The sequence below is a fragment of the Strongylocentrotus purpuratus genome, unplaced genomic scaffold (assembly GCF_000002235.5).
Source record: "Strongylocentrotus purpuratus isolate Spur 01 unplaced genomic scaffold, Spur_5.0 spur5_contig_866, whole genome shotgun sequence".
Taxonomy (NCBI): domain Eukaryota; kingdom Metazoa; phylum Echinodermata; class Echinoidea; order Camarodonta; family Strongylocentrotidae; genus Strongylocentrotus; species Strongylocentrotus purpuratus.
Genome location: NW_022145575.1, coordinates 2,527,613 through 2,545,997, shown reverse-complemented (window position 1 = coordinate 2,545,997; position 18,385 = coordinate 2,527,613). Strand labels below are relative to the sequence as shown.

Below are 18,385 nucleotides of genomic sequence, written 5' to 3'. Positions count from 1 at the left end.
ATGTTAATCTTAACCGTTCACTCTTATCATTGCGTAGTACCTTGATGTGATTAGTTAAGAGATAAAATAGATCTGGTCATCCAATTAGAATGTGAAAGAAACACTGTGAAAATAAGTTTGAAAGGTTGATTGCGTAGTACAGGTGTATGAATAGTTTGATGTATAACGTGGTGTTTTTTAATTATAATGCTGAAATCGCATGAACTACACACAGATATGGGTATCTGGGATTGCAAAGACGTTTGGCATGGAAGCTTTGTCCTAGGTTTAGGACTGTTTCTCGTCACATTTGGAATATTAGGGCATTTGAAGAGCAATCCTTTACAAGAGACAATTTTTTTAAAACATGATATGTGCTAAAATGATAAATGCCTAGAAAGAAGGAGAAAGCTTGGAAATTATTTTTAATTTTTAACAGAACTCAACCTCCTCATTAATCGTAATTTCTGTATGATATTGTCAACATTGAAGTAACCATTGTTTCAATGGATAGCCTGTACAAATGACCAAGATTTTTTTCTTCAAATTACTACTTATTTCAATAAAGTAATATAGCTTCGTTTTCTGATGATTTACGTAAGTATTTTGCAATTAGCTAGAAATTTGATAAATCCTTGGTCTACCAGTATATAAAATGTATTTGAACGTGTATTGTGGAATAACCCAGTCTTTGGTAGTACAATGTAGAATGTTTTGTTTACCGTGTATTGGTGTTTCTGTATTGTATAGCATAGGTAATATTGAAAGTGCGTTGCATTATGATATATAACAGAAACAACATTAAATCTTGATTTATACAAGTATATTAATTGCTATTTCCAAAACATCATCTAATACTGTCTAGATAAACGTAGTAACATTATGAATAAATCCATGGTTTTGACAGCTGACGTGGACATACTGTATTAAAGGCAAATGTGATTGGTTGTGAGATAATGGATATCAATACCGGAATCCAAGCATTTCGCAAAACACGGGAAAAAACACTTGTTGAGAGGTTATTTATTCATGTACGTATTCATTTACTTGAATAATTACTATAAAAAGTATTGAAATAACGTTAAATTTTGTTATTAATGTATACCGAATTCCATTAGAACGAAAACTTGCAAAACAGATGCCTACGAAAACATAATGTTAATTAATATTGTATTTACTGAGAGAGAGAGAGAGAGGGGGGAGAGAGAGAGAGAGAGAGAGAGAGAGAGGGGAGAAAGAGGGCGAGAGGGAGAGGAGAGAGAGAGAGAGAGAGAGAGATGAAGAGAGAGAGAGGGAGGGATGGAAAAAGAGAAGGAGAAGGGTGGAGAGAAAGAGAGACAGAGACAGAGAGAGAGACAGTGAGATGGGGGGGGGGGGGGAGAGAGAGAGAAAGAGAGTGTGGATTGCGTAATCCAATATAGGGCTTGCAGTCTTTAAAAAAATATATAAATGGGCAACATGGTGATAAACATTTATGAACGATGGCAAAGCAGATCTAACACAAACAAACTAAGTGATTAAGTTTATTTTTAATAGTTGAATTATGTTAAAAACGATACCAATAAGCGGTACTTCAACAGTTTCGATCATACAAGGAAGTCTTGTGATTCAAGTGTAAACATGCACTGATGAATGGGAACTTCTATTATGTGCAGGTCGTCAAAGCTTTAGGTACATCACATATAAGTTATAACACTAAGAAAGGAAACATTTGGAAGACATTTATGCGTCGTTTATTTATTGCGTGCACACCGTCAAAAGCCTTTGAGCTCAGAATAATTGAATTATATGCCAAAACGATACCAATATGCGGTACTTCAATCTACTAGGGACTTCCCCGAATCAGTTTCGAACATACAAGGAAGTGTTGTGATCCAAATGTATACATGTAATGATGAATGAACGTGAACTTCCAATATGTGCAGGTCGTCAAAAGCTTTCAAGTACATCACATATAAGTTATAACCGTAAGAAAGGAAACATTTAGAAGGCATTTATGCGTCGTTTACTTATAGCGTGCACACTGTCAAAAGCATTTGAGCTCAGGATAATCAGCAGAATTCAGTACAGAGTGGTTTACACTTGAAGGTGGATGTAAAGAGCATAGATTGTTGAAATGGCTGTCGTTCTCACCAATGTGTTGATTTTCTGCGCGGTCTTCGTCGCCGCTGTTGGTAAGAAGCAACACTGCCTTATATATATTTATCCCATTAATTTCCCTTTTTTATACCCCAAAACCCGTGCCTTTGCCCAGGTTATATGATTCGTATCATAATTGCATGCATGACATTTCACAAAATCTTTTCTAAACTTTGAAGAAGTAATAATATTATTCTTTTGATATTGCATATTCATAATTATTGATTTTTATATAAATAGTTTATCAAAATTTACTTGTTATGATTTAACTGAAAAAAATTACTCTATATTAGTGCATGCACACACAAAAACATATTACTACCAATATAACTTGGATGCTGGCGTGAGCAAATAAGATTCTTAGGGGGGAAATTGGAAATTTATATTACCGATATAAAGAAAACAATTAGTAGAAGTGAGGCAATGACGTTACAGTCTCATGAGTGAGTTGCCAATTTGTCTTATGATTTTCAATGTTTTTCATGCCATTCAAAATTCATAACTTTCTTATTAGTTATCCGATTTTGCTCAAAATGTTTGTGATTGTTTTGTCTGTTCTTTCTGCTTCTCTTGAAAGTAAGTTATTTTTGGAGTCGACTTTCCCTTTAACGATTGAACAATAGAATTACTGCACTCTACGTACGTCTGCAGGCAGAGGAAACTTAAAGACCTCCCGAGAAACAATAGGTTTAATCATAAGTCATAATCTAATTAGTTATATTGTTTTAAATTTAGGGTAAGGGTTATGTTTAGGGTTAGAGTTAGGGTTAGGGTTAGGTTTAGGTTTAGAGAAATATACCAGCTTTCATCATGTCCTATTTAATGTACCATTAAGGGTTATACACACACACATAATACAATGTATATATTTGTCCCATGTGCATAGAACTTTTTGTACAGGGGCATCACCTTTGCTACTTACAAAGCATCTGCAAATCATCCCTTTTTAATGAAAGATAAGACAATATATGTTCATGGACTTGAAGCATGTAGTGGGGCATCTCTCACATGACTTCCTAGTACCGGCCTACATTGATTGATTTTCATGTTCTGAGTTAGATGGCATATGCAATGAAGTGGTCAAGCAGGATTTATTCAATAAAACTAGACAAAAGTACGGCACTTCACTGTCTTCCTGGAGCTTTGTGCGACTGATCATGCTGAGTATCAGGGAAAGAGATTGTCACGTGCATGCTGACCATTTCATTATTAGTAGATATGGTCTTTGTTTTCTTTTGATACCAAAAAGACAATAAATACAGCTCTGAGAGTGCACGAAGGCTCATTAAAGGCAGCAGCTCTGTAGCTCAACGATGTGGAGTTGACAGGGATATCTACTAAAAATAAGATTTTGTTAGATATCTGATGTCTGTATCAGGCTGTAACCCCAGACAAAACATCAACAAAAAATACTGATAGGAGAAATTGCATGCAAATTGAACAAATGTGTTCGATTCCATAATGCAATTCAATGACATTTGGTAATGTATGGCATTGCGGATGCTTGGTTTTCCCCCGCACATGAACTACATACAAAAGTGTGATGCATGGAGTACCGCCGCACGTTGAAAATATAAATAGGGACTTTTAAATTAGCACGAAGCCAACGTGGACTGCTACATGTACGTGTGACGTGCTTTTAAGGCATAGGACGTCACACGTCCACGCAAATCTAAAAATCCCTAATATCATCCAAGCAGCGAAAAGTTGGAATGATTCCAATTTACACCGGATGAATGCACAAAGACGGGCATCTACTCCTTACATGGTTCAAAGTCCAAAGGGACATGATGAAATGCCTTCGAGTCAAATACCGATTTTAAGGGCAAGTCCACTCCAATTATATTAAAATTACTTTCAATAGAAGCAGAAAATCAGACAAACCCAGTAAATCTAGTGACCGGAGTAATTACAATAATAATAATTGTATTATTATTACAATATTATCATCATTGTTGTTGTTGTTGTCACTTCTACCATTATTATTACTATTATTGTTATCATTATTATAATTTCTATTCTTATTATTATTGTTGCAGTTGTTATAAATTGCATTATTGTCAGTATTTTTATTATCATTGTTATTATTATTATTATTATTATTATTATTATTATTATTATTATTAGTAGTAGTAGTAGTAGTAGTAGTAGTAGTAGTAGTAGTATTATTATCATCATTATTATTACTTTTTGTCTCGATCATGTCATAGGAACGGAGAAGTACAATGTGGCGCTCCCAACCCCCGTTCCAGCTGACTGTCTGAGGTGTATCTGCATCGTGGAATCCAACTGTAAGATGCCCTCTCCTGTTTGTCAGATAGACGTCGGCTCTCTATCGTGTGGTCCCTACCAGATAAAGGACGATTACTGGAACGACGCCAGGATGAAAGGCGGGGATCTCATGGGATGTAAGTACATTTTTGTAAAGATTTAATCATAATAGTAATAAAACATTACACAAAATTATATGTTTGGGAGTGCATTGTGACGTATCTTCAAAAATCTTCATTTTCCCTTGAGAACATTTTCAGTCATATACATTCACCCTTTCATGGTTGCGATTATGTTTTCTACAAGCCAGGTATAAAACTAATCTATTCGGTCATAAATAATTTAGAAAATGAAAATTTATGAAATTGTATGTACAGACCACAAATGAGCGGAGAGGAACTCGCAAGATACGTCACACTGTTGCCAATTTGTGTTTCACTGATGACAAGTTCAACCATTCATATCTCTTCTATTTTCGAATCGGATAGTGCTCAATCTCTCACAAATTTGTTTCTCTAATTTCATTAAAACCAATTTAATATCAGGGTGGACTTCCCCTTTAATCAGGGGCAAATAAGATGTGTGCCCTTCAGATCACAAATGCAGAGCAGATTGATTCCTGTTTGCAATTCAGAAATAATGGGGCATATAAAACCCTTTTCGCTCTCTTTTCTCTTGATCTCTTTTGACGTTTTGTTTCGTTTTGTTTCGTTTTTTGTTTTTTGCCCATCCTTGAAGTCCCAAACAGGGAAAGTGCCCCCATTGCTTTCTTAGGCCAGGAAATTTCTGGGAATTAATGTCATACCAAACATCGAAAAACAAGAATACATTTTCCCATCCATGCGCCTATATAGGAACATTGATGTCGTATATTGTTTTGCTTTTTAAATTTTATGGTAACAGCAATTTTTGTCGGGTTTTTAAATCGATTAGTTTATCAATCATTCTGTTTCTTTACACATCTTTTTTTCCTTTATTCTCTATTTCTTCCTCTGTCTTCCCCCTTTCTAAAAATACTTTTCCAGCTTGGAGAAAGTGCACAGCTGATATGGGATGCAGCGGGGAGACGGTACAGGGCTACATGGCTCGTTACGCTGTCTTCAGTCGCCTTGAACACCAGCCAACTTGTGAGGATTTTGCCCGCATACACAACGGCGGTCCAAATGGTTATAATAGGACCTCTACGTTGAAATACTGGTCCAGAGTCAAGGAATGTCTCAATTAAAGTCCAGTTGAAAAATTAATGTTTCTTCTCACCTGAATTAGGCTTACATAGTGTGAATGATGCAATATCTTAGGTACGTTACCCCTTTTGAATCCCAACTGCTATACATTTAATACACAAGTCCATTCACAAGAACGTGCCCCCTAATGTTAAGGTAATCATCTTTTTCTGCTTGTCAGAAATTTAGGAGTAAAAGGGCATCACAATTGTGCTGGGGGTGTCAACAAATTTTAAGGAATATTGCACCCCTCTTCTACAAAATCCTGATCGCGCCACTGTTCTAAACCCATCAATGCTTGGCTATTCGGTGGACTTTAACTTTCTGTTGGTTTTGTCAGTGTGACTGCAGTATGAGGCTCTATTTATGACGGCCTGTTTAGAAAATATAGATTATAATGTACAATTTTCAATATGATCTTTATAGAGTTTGCTCTTAGCGTGTAGTTCAGGATGACTGATAAGTACATGTATGTAGCAATAGAACGTCATACTTGATGCGTTCAATTAGTATAGCCAGATTGGTTATCTCTTTCTTGTTTGTTACGCTAAAAACTAAAAGTTTTACTGTTCTTGTGTTGTATAAATTAATATTGATTTGTTCAACTTTGTATGTTTTATTAAACTGAATTGAAGAATTAAAAGCAATTGCATGGGATGAGCTAAATCCATTCAGGTGTTATATTACATTTATAGGTCTGACATATTGGGGGGGGGGGGGGTTCACAAAGATCCTAAGTTGGACTTAAACATTATGGAGAGCCATTTGTAGCCTTAAAATGAAATTTATTCAAAAGCAAAAATTCAAGTATTTTAGACTTTTTATAAATTCCACATCAAGAACACTAAATCTCCTTGATAATAGAAAATATGGATGATTTGAATCAACATTTTATGCCTTTTTGAAGTAACTTTTACAAAATATTTTTCATAGATGCCAACGGCTTTCCATAATTGTTAAGTCCAGCTTAGAGATAAGTTCAACTGAGGATCTTTGTGAAACACTCCCCAGATATCTAATGTGTGTCTAGCTGAACCCTACATTTTTATGCATACTGGCGTAACATTCAAATCAGTTATTGTAGACATTTTGCTCAGGTTCTGTCCGTTTTTATACATTTGTATTTACCATTAACTTTGTCCTACTCCCTTACACAATCGCACACAGCGCGGTTTCTCGAATGATCACGCGATCATTGAAAATGCACCCGTCTGCGAGGGTAAGAATGAAAGGACTGTCTCCGTTTTAGCGTTGAGGGTGTGGGAGCGCGACACTGAAACAGTCCAGGCAGTGGACTAGACGATGTTGCCAATTTGTTGAAGTAGCTTATTAAACTCCAGTTAAATCTATTCCCGATCATAATTATCACATCAAAAGTACATGAGGTTTAAGGCATAGTCTAGCTTCGAGAAATTGCAAACAGCAGATATTTCTCTTGAAAAGTTGTTAGTACAACTATATTTTTGAGAAAAAAATTCTTATCGAAAATGATGAAAATTATACAATAAATAACACTACAAAATTACTGGACAATGCGGCCTTTTCATGTGTCCTTGTAGGCAGGGGCGTCTCCAAAGGGAGGGGGGTGGGGGGTGCGACACCCCCCCCCCACCTTTCAGGATATTGTCGGTAAAAAATGCGCTGCCGTCGGGAAAAAAGAGAAAAGGGGGAGGGAAAAAAGAGAGGGAAAGGGAAAGAAGAAAAAAAGGAAAAGAAAGAAAGGAAAAGAAAGGAAAGAAAAGAGAAGAAAGAAAAAAAAGAGGGAGGAGAGGAAAGAAAGGAAAAGAAAGAAAAGAAAAAAAGGAAAAAAAGAAGAAAAAAGAGAAAAGGGAAACAAAAGAAACGGCGGATAAAAGAGAGGAGAGAGAGGGGAGGTAAGAGCCTGAGAGAGGAGGAGTGGGAGTAAAAGAGAGAGCGGGGTTGGTGGGTGGAGTCGTCTCGTCGAGGGAGCGAGAAAGACACGGATAATTATGTTGTTGTGTCGGGTCAGCTGTGTCGGCATTCTTGCTCGATCCTCGTGTACTATATCAATGCAGAAGTTTGAAGTCGGTGAGATGTATATTGTCGGTCGGCCGACAAGTTTTGTTTCGCTACGTGACTTTTTATCCGCTGTGACGACTTCGAGAGTGACTACAACTACAATAATTGTATTTTCTCGAAGTTTCACTTTTCTATAATATCAGCTAAAGAAATTAGAGGTTTAAAGGGAAAGTCCACCCCCAAAATAAGTTTGTTTCGATAGAGGCAGAATAATAAGAAAATCAGGTGAGTGAAAGTTTGAGCAAATTCTGAATGAAAATAAGAAAGTTATGAATTATTGAAGTTGTGATCAATCAAATACAAATTGGCAACTCTGTGACTTATTATACGAGCTCTCCTTCATTTGCTTTGTGCATAATATTCCATAAAATCATGTTTTCTTCGTTATTGATGACGGAATATATATTTGTTCCTTGCAGGGGGAGTATAGAAACATATTTGCAATTATTATTTTTAGGGTGCATGTATGGTTGAAATTTTTCTTGAGGGAAAATGAAAATTTTAGATTTTTGTAGTACTGAGCAAATGGAAGTTGAGCTCGCATGATACGTCATAGAGTTGCCAATTTGTGTTTGATTGATCACAACTTCCAAAATCCTAACTTCCTTATTTTTAATCGGAATTTGCTCAAACTTTCACTGACTTGTTTTTCTCATTTTTCTACTCCTATTAAAACTAACTTAATTTCTGGGTGGACTTTCCCTTTAACATTTTCGGGGAAACTAAATTCAAACAAGGATTAAGAGTCAACAACGGTACGACGAATCGTCTTCCTTTTTCCATATTTTGATGAAACGCCAAGAAAAAAACGCGGGAGGAGAAAATTTCATTTAAACGAGTCGAGAACGGTACAACGAATCGTCTTCTTTCTCTAATAATTTAAGGAAACGTTTAAGCTTCCGCGATTTGCGCGGGAATAGGGAAACTGAATTCAGACAAATTAGGGTTAAGAGTCGCGTATAGGACAAGAAATCGTCTGCTTTTTCTAATAATTTAAGGAAACGTCAAAGTTTCCGTGCTTCGCGCGAGAGGGGGAAACTGAATTCAGACAAATAGGGCTTATTAAGAGTCGAAAACGGTACAACGAATCGTCTGCTTTCTCTAAAAAATTAAGGAACCGTCATTATCTTCCGCGCTTTGCGCGAGAGGGGGAAACTGAAATCAGATAAACAGAGCTTAATAAGAGTCGAAAAGGTTGCAACGAATCGTCTTCTTTCTATGATAATTAAATCAAACGTCTAAGCTTTTCGCGCTTCGCGCGGGAAGGGGGAAACTGAAATCAGACAAGGATTAAGAGTCGACGAAAACGGTACAACGAATCGTCTGCTTTTTTCTCATAATTTAAGGAAACGTCAAAGCTTCCGCGCTTCGCACTACAGGGGGAACTGAATTAGGGCTTATTAAGAGTCGAAAACGGATGGCAAAGCAGATCTAACACAAACAAACTAAGTGAACAAGTTTATTTTTAACAGTTAAATTATATGTTTAAAAAGATACCAATAAGTGGTACTTCAACTACCCTCACTATGAACATAACGGACAGAGAAAGCGGACAAAATATACAGTTCCTCAGGTAGACAAAGGAACATCCCTTCACTGCTATTATGTAAAAATGTGTAGAACAGTTGAATATGCATGTGACACCTGTTCTACACATTTTTACATAATAGCAGTGAAGGGATGTTCCTTTGTCTACCTGAGGAACTGTATATTTTGTCCGCTTTCTTTGTCCGTCTTATTTTCATAGTGCCTGAATCAGTTTCGATCATACAAGGAAGTATTGTGGTTCAAGTGTAAACTTGCACTGATGAATGGGAACTTCCATTATGTGCAGGTCGTCAAAAGCTTTCAAGTACATCACATGTAAGTTATAACACTAAGAAAGGACACATTTAGAAGACATTCATGCGTCGTATATTTATCGCGTGCACACCGTCAAAAGCCTTTGAGCTCAGAATACTAGAATAATACGCATAATTCAGTACAGACTGATTTACATTTGAAGGTGGATGTAAAGAGCAAAGATTGTTGAAATGGCTGTCGTGATCACCAACGTATTGATTTTCTGCGCGGTCTTCGTCGCCGCTCTTGGTAAGAAGCAACTTTGAAACTTCATTGTAAATGGCATAGATCCTGTTATATACTTCATCCCAGATGTAGTGGTCTAGTTGACAAGTCGTTTGACTGTGGATCACAGGATCCGCAGTTCTAGTCCCGCCTCGGCACTATTGTCTATTGGCAAGATATTAATCTACATTTGCCACTCTCCACCCGGGTGTTAAATGGGTACCGGTAGGAAGGAATTCTTTGAATGCTGTGAGCGCCGAAATCGCCAGCCTAGCAGAGCCGGGGTAATGGTTGGAGCGCCCAGAACACCATGCATGGTGGATATGACTGTGCGCTATATAAACATCCAATAATATTATCATTATTATTGGATAATTATGTGCACTATATAAATAACCAATCATATTATCATTATTATATGTGCAATAGCGTAGCAATCTTGAGTATCACGAGTGTCATTTTCCTCGTTATTTAGTATAATCAAAGCTGTAGAAGAGGTATCATCTTGTAAGAGTCATGGGGTATAGAATACCGAAATGTGTCGTCATACATGCCAAGTTGTCGAGGTTGGTGGTTCCAAACACTTTTGTGCTAAAGAATGGCGTAGTGATCACACCAGCGCCAAATACTAAAACACGTTGCCTGAATGATTTCGGGATGAGCTCTTGCGACCTCATGCAATCAATTAATTGATAATGGCCCATGTTTTATGTGTGTCATTCGTAGTATGATGTAGCAGAGCTCTATTGTGAGAAGGGGTGAGAAGTTTATCATTTTAATCTGTTTAGTAGGAAGTTAGATACAAAACAATAATCTAGCTATTGTGGGATAGTACTTTTGTAAACTAATACAAATTTTGCTAAGATACTTGTTAAGTACTATTGATTGTTATGCACATGTACTCATGTTTCGAAATTTCTTATTTAATGTGAAACCATTGAACACCAGGAAGTGATATTTTGTGATTATGCGTCTGTCATATTGCTTAGTACTCACCTTTGCATGTAAATTATGCCAAAGTGGATAGCTTTACTACGTAGGCCAATACCTTTAAAGGTACTATGTCCCATTTGCAGGCCGAACAAAATGAAAAGGTTAAATTCCAATGCCATTTGAAAGATAATACTAAGAAATTCCCTCAAAACAGAAGGGCTTGAAACTGTTTTTGTGTGTTTGTGAAAATAAGCGACCGTTAGTTGTCGAATCAAATTTAGCGATGGTGGTCGTTTAATTAAATAGTCTGATTTTCAGACCCTTCTACCGAATGGTCATACGTTCTGTGCTGCGTGAAGATTCAATCAGCTTTATTTTGGCCATTACAAGAAATGGGTTATTTATAAGGACAAACGCTCGTGTACACTTTAAAGCTCATTTTATGTACTTTATGTTATTACCAAAGAAAAAAAATAAGAAGTCAGTCAGTCACTCAACAGTGTTTGACAGTGAAGTCTTGAAAGTAAAGGGGTTTATACAGTAGGTTTGCGGGTGCACCATGTGTGAGAGAGAGAGAAAGAGGGTTGAGGAGTCCTGAAAAGGACTCTGACTCGGTAATCTTTCTTGGGGTGTGGTAGTCCTGAAAAGGACTGTTTGTTATCTTTCTTAGCATATAGTTCTAAGGAGAACTATAGCGCTTGGAGAGGATGAGTGGCTCGACGTTTCGAACAGGTTGACTATCCGTCGTCATGAAACCTACTGTATATTTACATCACCACGCAAGGCGACACTTACAAGCAGCATCTAAAGGGGTTTACTTGCATAATTTGAATAATACGACACTGCTGAGGTTTAAATGTCACAGATAGGACAAACGTGACAAATTCATAGTTTTCGCAAAATTCTACAGAATTTGATGTTGGCTGCAAAAGGGATACTATACCTTTAAAAGGTGAATCTGCCGCATTTAGCGAGTATCATCGAAACAATCGAACCGTCCAAATGTTGTATAAGCTAAAGTGCACTCGTTTAATAATGGACACTTATTGGTCAATGAACTTCAATCGAACACCGAGATAAAGGTAAATTACATTTTACATTATCTACGATTCCAAACGAATGACAAAATCATAATTATCCAAAGATTACTAGTTTGGAAATAAAAGAACTTCGACAATGTCGTTTTTATCCTGTACATATTTGAGATCTTCTGTTTTTCGCTATAAAAACTGCACAACAGTACTGTAAACTCACTTTATTTGACAAATTTGACCGGAAATGCAGAGGTCGTGGGTTCTTACTTTTTATTGGCATGCATCTCCTTGACAAAGGCATTTTGTTCACATACTCCTTTCCCCTAAGGTATGATGAGGGTATTGAGCGAACCCTTCCCCCATCAAATACTTTTTTAATATTTTGTTTCATTTCGTTTCAAGAATCAGGCTTGTTCATCCAAAGGATAATGAGTTTACGAAAGCTTGGCTCTAAATGTTAAGGTTGTTAGAAGCTTGAACGTCAGGTTAAGTCCACGTTATTATGCCCCCCCCCCCCCCCCCCCATCTGACAAATCGCACAATGGGTACGAGGATCAGGATAAGAGTACTGAATTGATACATCTACCGAGAAACGTGGACTTTAGCCTCTGATACTAAAAAGCGTTTCGAAAGTTACGATAAGTGGGTTTTATGAAGAATGATGAAGATCCCTTTGACTGACAAAGTAATTAATGAGGAAGTTCTTAAAAGAGCTGGAGTGCAAAGGAAAAGGATACGTGAGATGTTGATTAGGCAGTTGAAGTTCATGGGTCACATTACACGTAAAGGAGGCCAAGATAATCTTGGTTTGACAGGGACAATTGTGGGAAGGAGGAGTAGGGGAAGAAGGAGGATACTTTGGATGGACAGTCTGCACAAATTGTTGAAAGAGAGAGAGGAGTGAAAGAACAGGGAGTGGTGCTTATAGAGAAGGCTAGGAACCGAGGGTTGTGGACAGCATGATTGCCAGAAGCAACCGATATGGCACTTAGAGAAAGAGAGAGAGAGAGAGAGATTATTATCATTATTATTGTTGTTGTTGTTATTTTTGCTGTTGTCATTCATTGCATTATTGTTATTATTGTTAATATCATTGTTATTATTATTATTATCAGGAGTAGAAGTAATTGTAGTAGTTGCAGTAGTAGTAGTAGTATCTGAATTGTAGTCGCTGTCGTAGTAGTAGTAGTAGTATTATCATTGTGATGTACGATTTGGCGAACCAACCCAGATGCCCTGGACCCATAGTAAAGACACCGAACCGCTGTAATTTGGTTATATACACACTGTAGCAGGCAAGGTTCAATCTGTGATTTAATAAAAGGATAAACAACAATAAGTCAACTTGCATAAACAGACATGAAAATAACATATCATGTATCAAATCCTAATAACTATCTGTTATCATAACAAAGGAAAACAAACAATGCTTTCTTCACTATATATCTGACTACGGTAAATACATGCAACAATTAATGACGCACCGACGGTGACTTTGTCATTCTTCAAGGTCATATCATTATACTACTACGTACATGTACATTTAGACGCACTACCGTGCACGACAATTACGTAACTTACATACACGTGTACAATCTTTCACTTGAACGACTCATTCATGTCATATTTCATCATCTCAAATTAGTGTCATAAACATCATATTTCATTAAGCTATCTAGCTGTAAAGACAATATAACTCATAAACTTCAAGATAACATATTCATTTCTACTTACATCATTGGGCTTGTATCACAAAATTAAACGAAAACATAGGCAACTCTGGGAGGCAACTATCCCATGACGTGGAAAATCAGTAACACACAAAATCCGGTACGCCCTCAAGCGGCCTAATCCATACACTTTCTACAAAGCGACGCCTGTGACATCACAAGCATCGGCTTCAAACAGAAAGTCATCCTGTACTCCACAATCATCATTATTATTACTTTTTGTTTCGAATCATGTCATAGGAACGGAGAAGTACCATGTGGCGCTCCCAACCCCCGTTCCAGCTGACTGTCTGAGGTGTATCTGCATCGTGGAATCCAAATGTAAGATGCCCGCTCATGTTTGCCATATGGACGTCGGCTCTCTATCGTGTGGTCCATACCAGATAAAGGACGATTACTGGAACGACGCCAGGATGAAAGGCGGGGATCTCATGGGATGTAAGTATATTTTCTTAAAAGATTTAATCATAATAGTAATAAACCATTACACAATATGTTTGCGAGTGCATTGTGACGTATCTTCAAAAATCTATATTTTCCCTTGAGAACATTTACCCTTTCATGATTGCGAATATGTTTTTTTCACAAGCCCTGTATGAAACTAATCTATTCGGTCATAAATTATTTAGAAAAGAAAAGTTTATGAAATTGTTTGTACAGAGCAAAGATGAGCGGAGAGGAACTCGCAAGATACGTCACACTGTTGCCAATTTGTGTTTCACTGATGACAAGTTCAAAAATGTATATCATTCTCTTCTATTAGCTAATCGGATAGTGCTCAATCTCTCACAAATCTGTTTCTCTAATTTCATTAAAACCAATTTAATATCAGGGTGGACTTCCCCTTTAATCGGGGCAAATAAGATGTGTGCCCTTCTAAAATAATCAGATCACAAATACAGAGCAGATTGATTCCTGTTTGCAATTCAGAAATAATGGGGGCATATAATACCTTTTTCGCTCTCTTTTCTCTTGATCTATTTTGACGTTTCGTTTCGTTTTGTTTCGTTTTTTGTTTTTTGCCCATCCTTGAAGTGCCGAACAGGGAAAGTGCCCCCATTACTCTCTTAGGCCAGGAAAGTTCCGGGAATTATGTGTATTATCAAACATCGAAAAACAAGAATAAATTGTCCCATTCAAAGGTAAATCGATGTGGTATATTTATTTGCTCATTAATTTTCTATGGTAGCAGGAATTTGGTCTATAGGTTTTTAAATCGATTAGTTTATCAATCATTCTGTTTCTTTACACATCTTCTTTTCCTTTATTCTCTATTTCTTTCTCTGTTTTCTCATTGGAATTAAAAAAAAAAAAACTTTTCCAGCTTGGAGAAAGTGCACAGCTGATATGGGATGCAGCGGGGAGACGGTACAGGGCTACATGGCTCGTTACGCTGTCTTCAGTCGCCTTGAACACCAACCAACTTGTGAGGATTTTGCCCGCATACACAACGGCGGTCCGAATGGTTATAATAGGACCTCTACGTTGAAATACTGGTCCAAAGTCGAGGAATGCCTCAATGGTCGCAAGTGGGACTTCAATTAAAGTCCAGTAGAAATATTAATGTTTCTTCTTACCTGAATTAGGCTTACATAGTGTGAATGATGCATCCCTCAGTAACGTTACCCCTTTCTAAACCCTACTGATATACATTTAATACAAAAGTCCATACACAATTCCAAGAACGTGGCCCCCCTATTGGTAATGTTATCCTTTTCTGATTGTCAGAAATTCAGGAGTAAAAAGGCATCACAATTGTGCTGGGGGTGTTAACAAATTTTAAGGAATATTGCACCCCTCTTCTACAAAATCCTAATTCCACCCCTGCCCCCCCCCCCCCCTTAGTGGTATTTAGGGTACGCGTATGCATGTTCCCTCCTTTTGAAAACACCTGTTATTAAGTCCGGTGTGTAAAGTCAATAGGGGCCGATTTTTTGTGTGTGTTACGAGCCGGACTTTGCTGCGTGTAGTACCCCTTTAACGGACATTTTGGGAACATTTCTCTTGAAAAGTTGTTAGTACAATTATATTTTTGTGGACCAACAGTTCTTATCGAAAATGATGAAAATGATATAATAAATAACACTAAAAAATTACTGGGCTATGCCGCCTTTTCTCGTGTCCTTTTAGGCCTATTTCCCTGGCCATACAAACGCATCACTATGGTAACATTATTGTATCAATGCCATGTGTTATTTTTGTCTTCAATTTTATATAAATATAACTATTATGCACACGATCGCAAACACTTTCTAGAAATCCGTTCTAGGGCAATTTCAATACCCTCAGAAATCATGTCCGGCTTACACCATTTCAATGGTAGCACGAGTCAAATTCTGAAGTATACAAGGCTTTTGAAATTGCCTTAGTTTTATTTCGGAAGCCTTTGCGAGCGTATTCTATACAAACCACGTTAAGATTATATCCCACTATGTTAACTTACCTAAGGTTTTCTTCTTTGTACAAATACAGAAACAGTCATGTCATTATTTCGTATGCCTAATGTACCTTTATTGGTAATGCATGAAACTTTCCCATTATTGTACAACTATGTCTTTAAAAAAAAAAGATATGAAGTTCTGCGACGGAAATGACCTTTTGAAATTTACACAAGACGGAATAAACATATCCGCTGACAAAACATGTCATTGATTTATTGGTTAATCATGTCTGGAAACAACTTGACAAGCTGGGACAGAAAGCTTGGTAGGTTAACTTTTCTGTCTCTGGCGTTCCAGTGGTTGTATTATCTTGGATTGTCTTTTATCTATAATTGCTCAATTGTCTGTTTTCTGATTTCTTACGTATTTCCTTAATTGTCAAATAAAATAAGAAAATAAGAAAAGGTTTATGCGTTATATCTGGTCTTTACTAAAATCTGCCAACAGTGTTCTTAAATTTTATCGTTTTGCAGTTTACAACTTGATTATCTCAGCTTTATATTTCATGGTTAACTTTTATATTGTTTTGTCACCACTGATATTTTAAATGACTGAATGAATACCCCAAAACATGTTTTTATTAATTAAATGTTATATTGGTTGATTGACAACTCGATTGATTGATTGTTTGGTGATATTTATATTGATAATCAGCTCAATTAAGATTCATGCTTGCGTGAAAAGATTGATTGATTGCCTAATTCTTAATAGCATTCTTTGTCATCATGTGCACACCCAGTCCTACGTGCTACAGTTACCAACCCCTCTCTATCATTCTCTCCATTCCCTTTCATTCTCTCCATTCCCTTTCATTCTCTCTTCCATATCTCTCTCTCTCTCTCTATATATATATATCTCCCTCCTCTCTCTCTCTCTCTTTCTATATATATCTTTTTCTCTCTCTTCTTCCCTCATCCCTCCTTTCTTGACCCACCTCCTCGTTTCCAATATATAATTAAAGGAATATAACAAATAAAGGAAAAATGAATGGATAAGTGATGTCAAGAGTTCAATAATCATAATACATTGCATGTTCAGGGCAGTAGCGCTTCTAAAGGGGGCCTGTGAATAAACAGATTCCTGATTAAAATGAATTTAAACAAGGCACATGATCAAAACGAATACCAAGAACTCAAGACCCAACCCCCAAAAGCTCATCTCAAACCCCTACAAAATTATCGTTTAAAAATATGATATTTTCTGTAACCCTTGTTGTTATTGAATCAAAGCCTATGCATTGTAATGATGTATGTCTGAAACTCGTCTACTGTGTCTTCTTTACTCAAAGTATTAATATTGAAGTCACCCAAAACTGGCAAAAGTATTCATTAATGTTTATCCACTCCAACGTCTTGTAACACACTCAACAGATCATCTTGGAATTACCATACATTTGGATTCGATTATCTATAAATTATCCCAATTGTGACTTTGATGTCATCTGTAATATTAAAACGGTGCCTTGAAGCAAACTATACAAACATAGGTTGTCATTACCTATTATATCGTTAAGCCTATGAAAATCATTATTATATCATGTTCACTCGAAGTGGACATTTTGCCTGTCGACTGTACAATATATGGGCATGTATATGAAGTGATTAGTTTTGAGACATGAAAGTTCTAACCAACTGGAGTTTCATTTGTATCCCACGGTGATTCTGTATAATTATCTCAAATAAATAAATAATATGTTTCAAATCGTACCTTTAAGTCCTTCACTTTCTGTAAAGGGTAATCCAACCTATGTCGCTAAGTTCATTTGTATGCAAGTAGAAAAATAAATGAGAAATAGGAGAAAGTTTGAAATAAATCGAACCGATAATAAGAAAGTTACAAGAGTTTGAAATGGGAGATCACTAAATCTATGCAAATCGCAAATCGGCAGTTTGTTCAGTAAATTGTGACGTAGTGATCGAGGGACGACCATGTCAATTCACCGTTTTGTTGTGTACAAAAGACAAATATATGTTAGTGAATTAAGGTTTTCTCCTAAATGCCATCTCCCTTGCGGTACTACATAAAATATGTTATGGATAGCATATAATTGTAGGTCCTCTGAAAAGATAGGACCCTCCTGAGTCAAACATTTTGAAAAATATAAATTTTTAGTAATTTTGAGTGTTGAAACAAATGTAAAAACTAACCGGCAATACGAAACCGTGACATTACCAATGCAACAAATTTGAAGTAACTATACGTATAGTGATAATAACCTTAACAAATTCACAACTTTCTTATGTTTTTTCCAGATTTCATTCAGACTTTCACCCATTTGCTTCTGCCTCTGCTTTCTTTTAAAGTATATTTGTATATTAAGGTTTGGATTTTCCTTTAATACATTTTGCTCCATTTATCTAGTCTCGGATAGGAGTTTTAATGGAGACCCCGTGTAAAGAAGAGTCACAACCTTTGCACATTTAAAGATAATACAAAGTTTTGGTATGGGGTCATGAATTTGGTTCAAATGAACATATTGGAAGCATATACGATCCTACAATATTCAGTGATCGTTGTCGCGGTCGAAA

At 36.6% G+C, this 18,385-nt stretch overlaps 2 protein-coding genes across 2 annotated transcripts; both read left to right on the top strand.

Annotated features, from left to right (window-relative positions):
* The first annotated feature begins 1,656 nt into the window (after nt 1–1,656).
* LOC115919911 (lysozyme 3-like) lies at nt 1,657–6,269 on the top strand. Its single transcript, XM_030974552.1, has 3 exons — nt 1,657–2,153; nt 4,329–4,526; nt 5,415–6,269. Exons 1-3 carry the CDS (start codon nt 2,096–2,098, stop codon nt 5,612–5,614), a joined length of 456 nt encoding a protein of 151 aa, XP_030830412.1. The 5' UTR covers nt 1,657–2,095; the 3' UTR covers nt 5,615–6,269.
* Nucleotides 6,270–9,424: 3,155 nt separating this feature from the next.
* On the top strand, nt 9,425–16,473 carry LOC100887938 (lysozyme 3-like). The gene is made up of 3 exons (XM_030974544.1): nt 9,425–9,743; nt 13,657–13,854; nt 14,741–16,473. Exons 1-3 carry the CDS (start codon nt 9,686–9,688, stop codon nt 14,959–14,961), a joined length of 477 nt encoding a protein of 158 aa, XP_030830404.1. The 5' UTR covers nt 9,425–9,685; the 3' UTR covers nt 14,962–16,473.
* The last annotated feature ends 1,912 nt before the right edge of the window (nt 16,474–18,385 follow it).

What these genes read in the sequence shown, in the direction of transcription:
- LOC115919911 (XM_030974552.1), top strand. Translation starts at nt 2,096, where the DNA reads ATGGCTGTCGTTCTCACCAATGTGTTGATTTTCTGCGCGGTCTTCGTC. An exon ending in GGTCTTCGTCGCCGCTGTTG is followed by an intron (nt 2,154 to 4,328) that starts GTAAGAAGCAAC and finishes ATCATGTCATAG; the next exon opens with GAACGGAGAAGTACAATGTG. An exon ending in AGGCGGGGATCTCATGGGAT is followed by an intron (nt 4,527 to 5,414) that starts GTAAGTACATTT and finishes ATACTTTTCCAG; the next exon opens with CTTGGAGAAAGTGCACAGCT.
- LOC100887938 (XM_030974544.1), top strand. Translation starts at nt 9,686, where the DNA reads ATGGCTGTCGTGATCACCAACGTATTGATTTTCTGCGCGGTCTTCGTC. An exon ending in GGTCTTCGTCGCCGCTCTTG is followed by an intron (nt 9,744 to 13,656) that starts GTAAGAAGCAAC and finishes ATCATGTCATAG; the next exon opens with GAACGGAGAAGTACCATGTG. An exon ending in AGGCGGGGATCTCATGGGAT is followed by an intron (nt 13,855 to 14,740) that starts GTAAGTATATTT and finishes AAACTTTTCCAG; the next exon opens with CTTGGAGAAAGTGCACAGCT.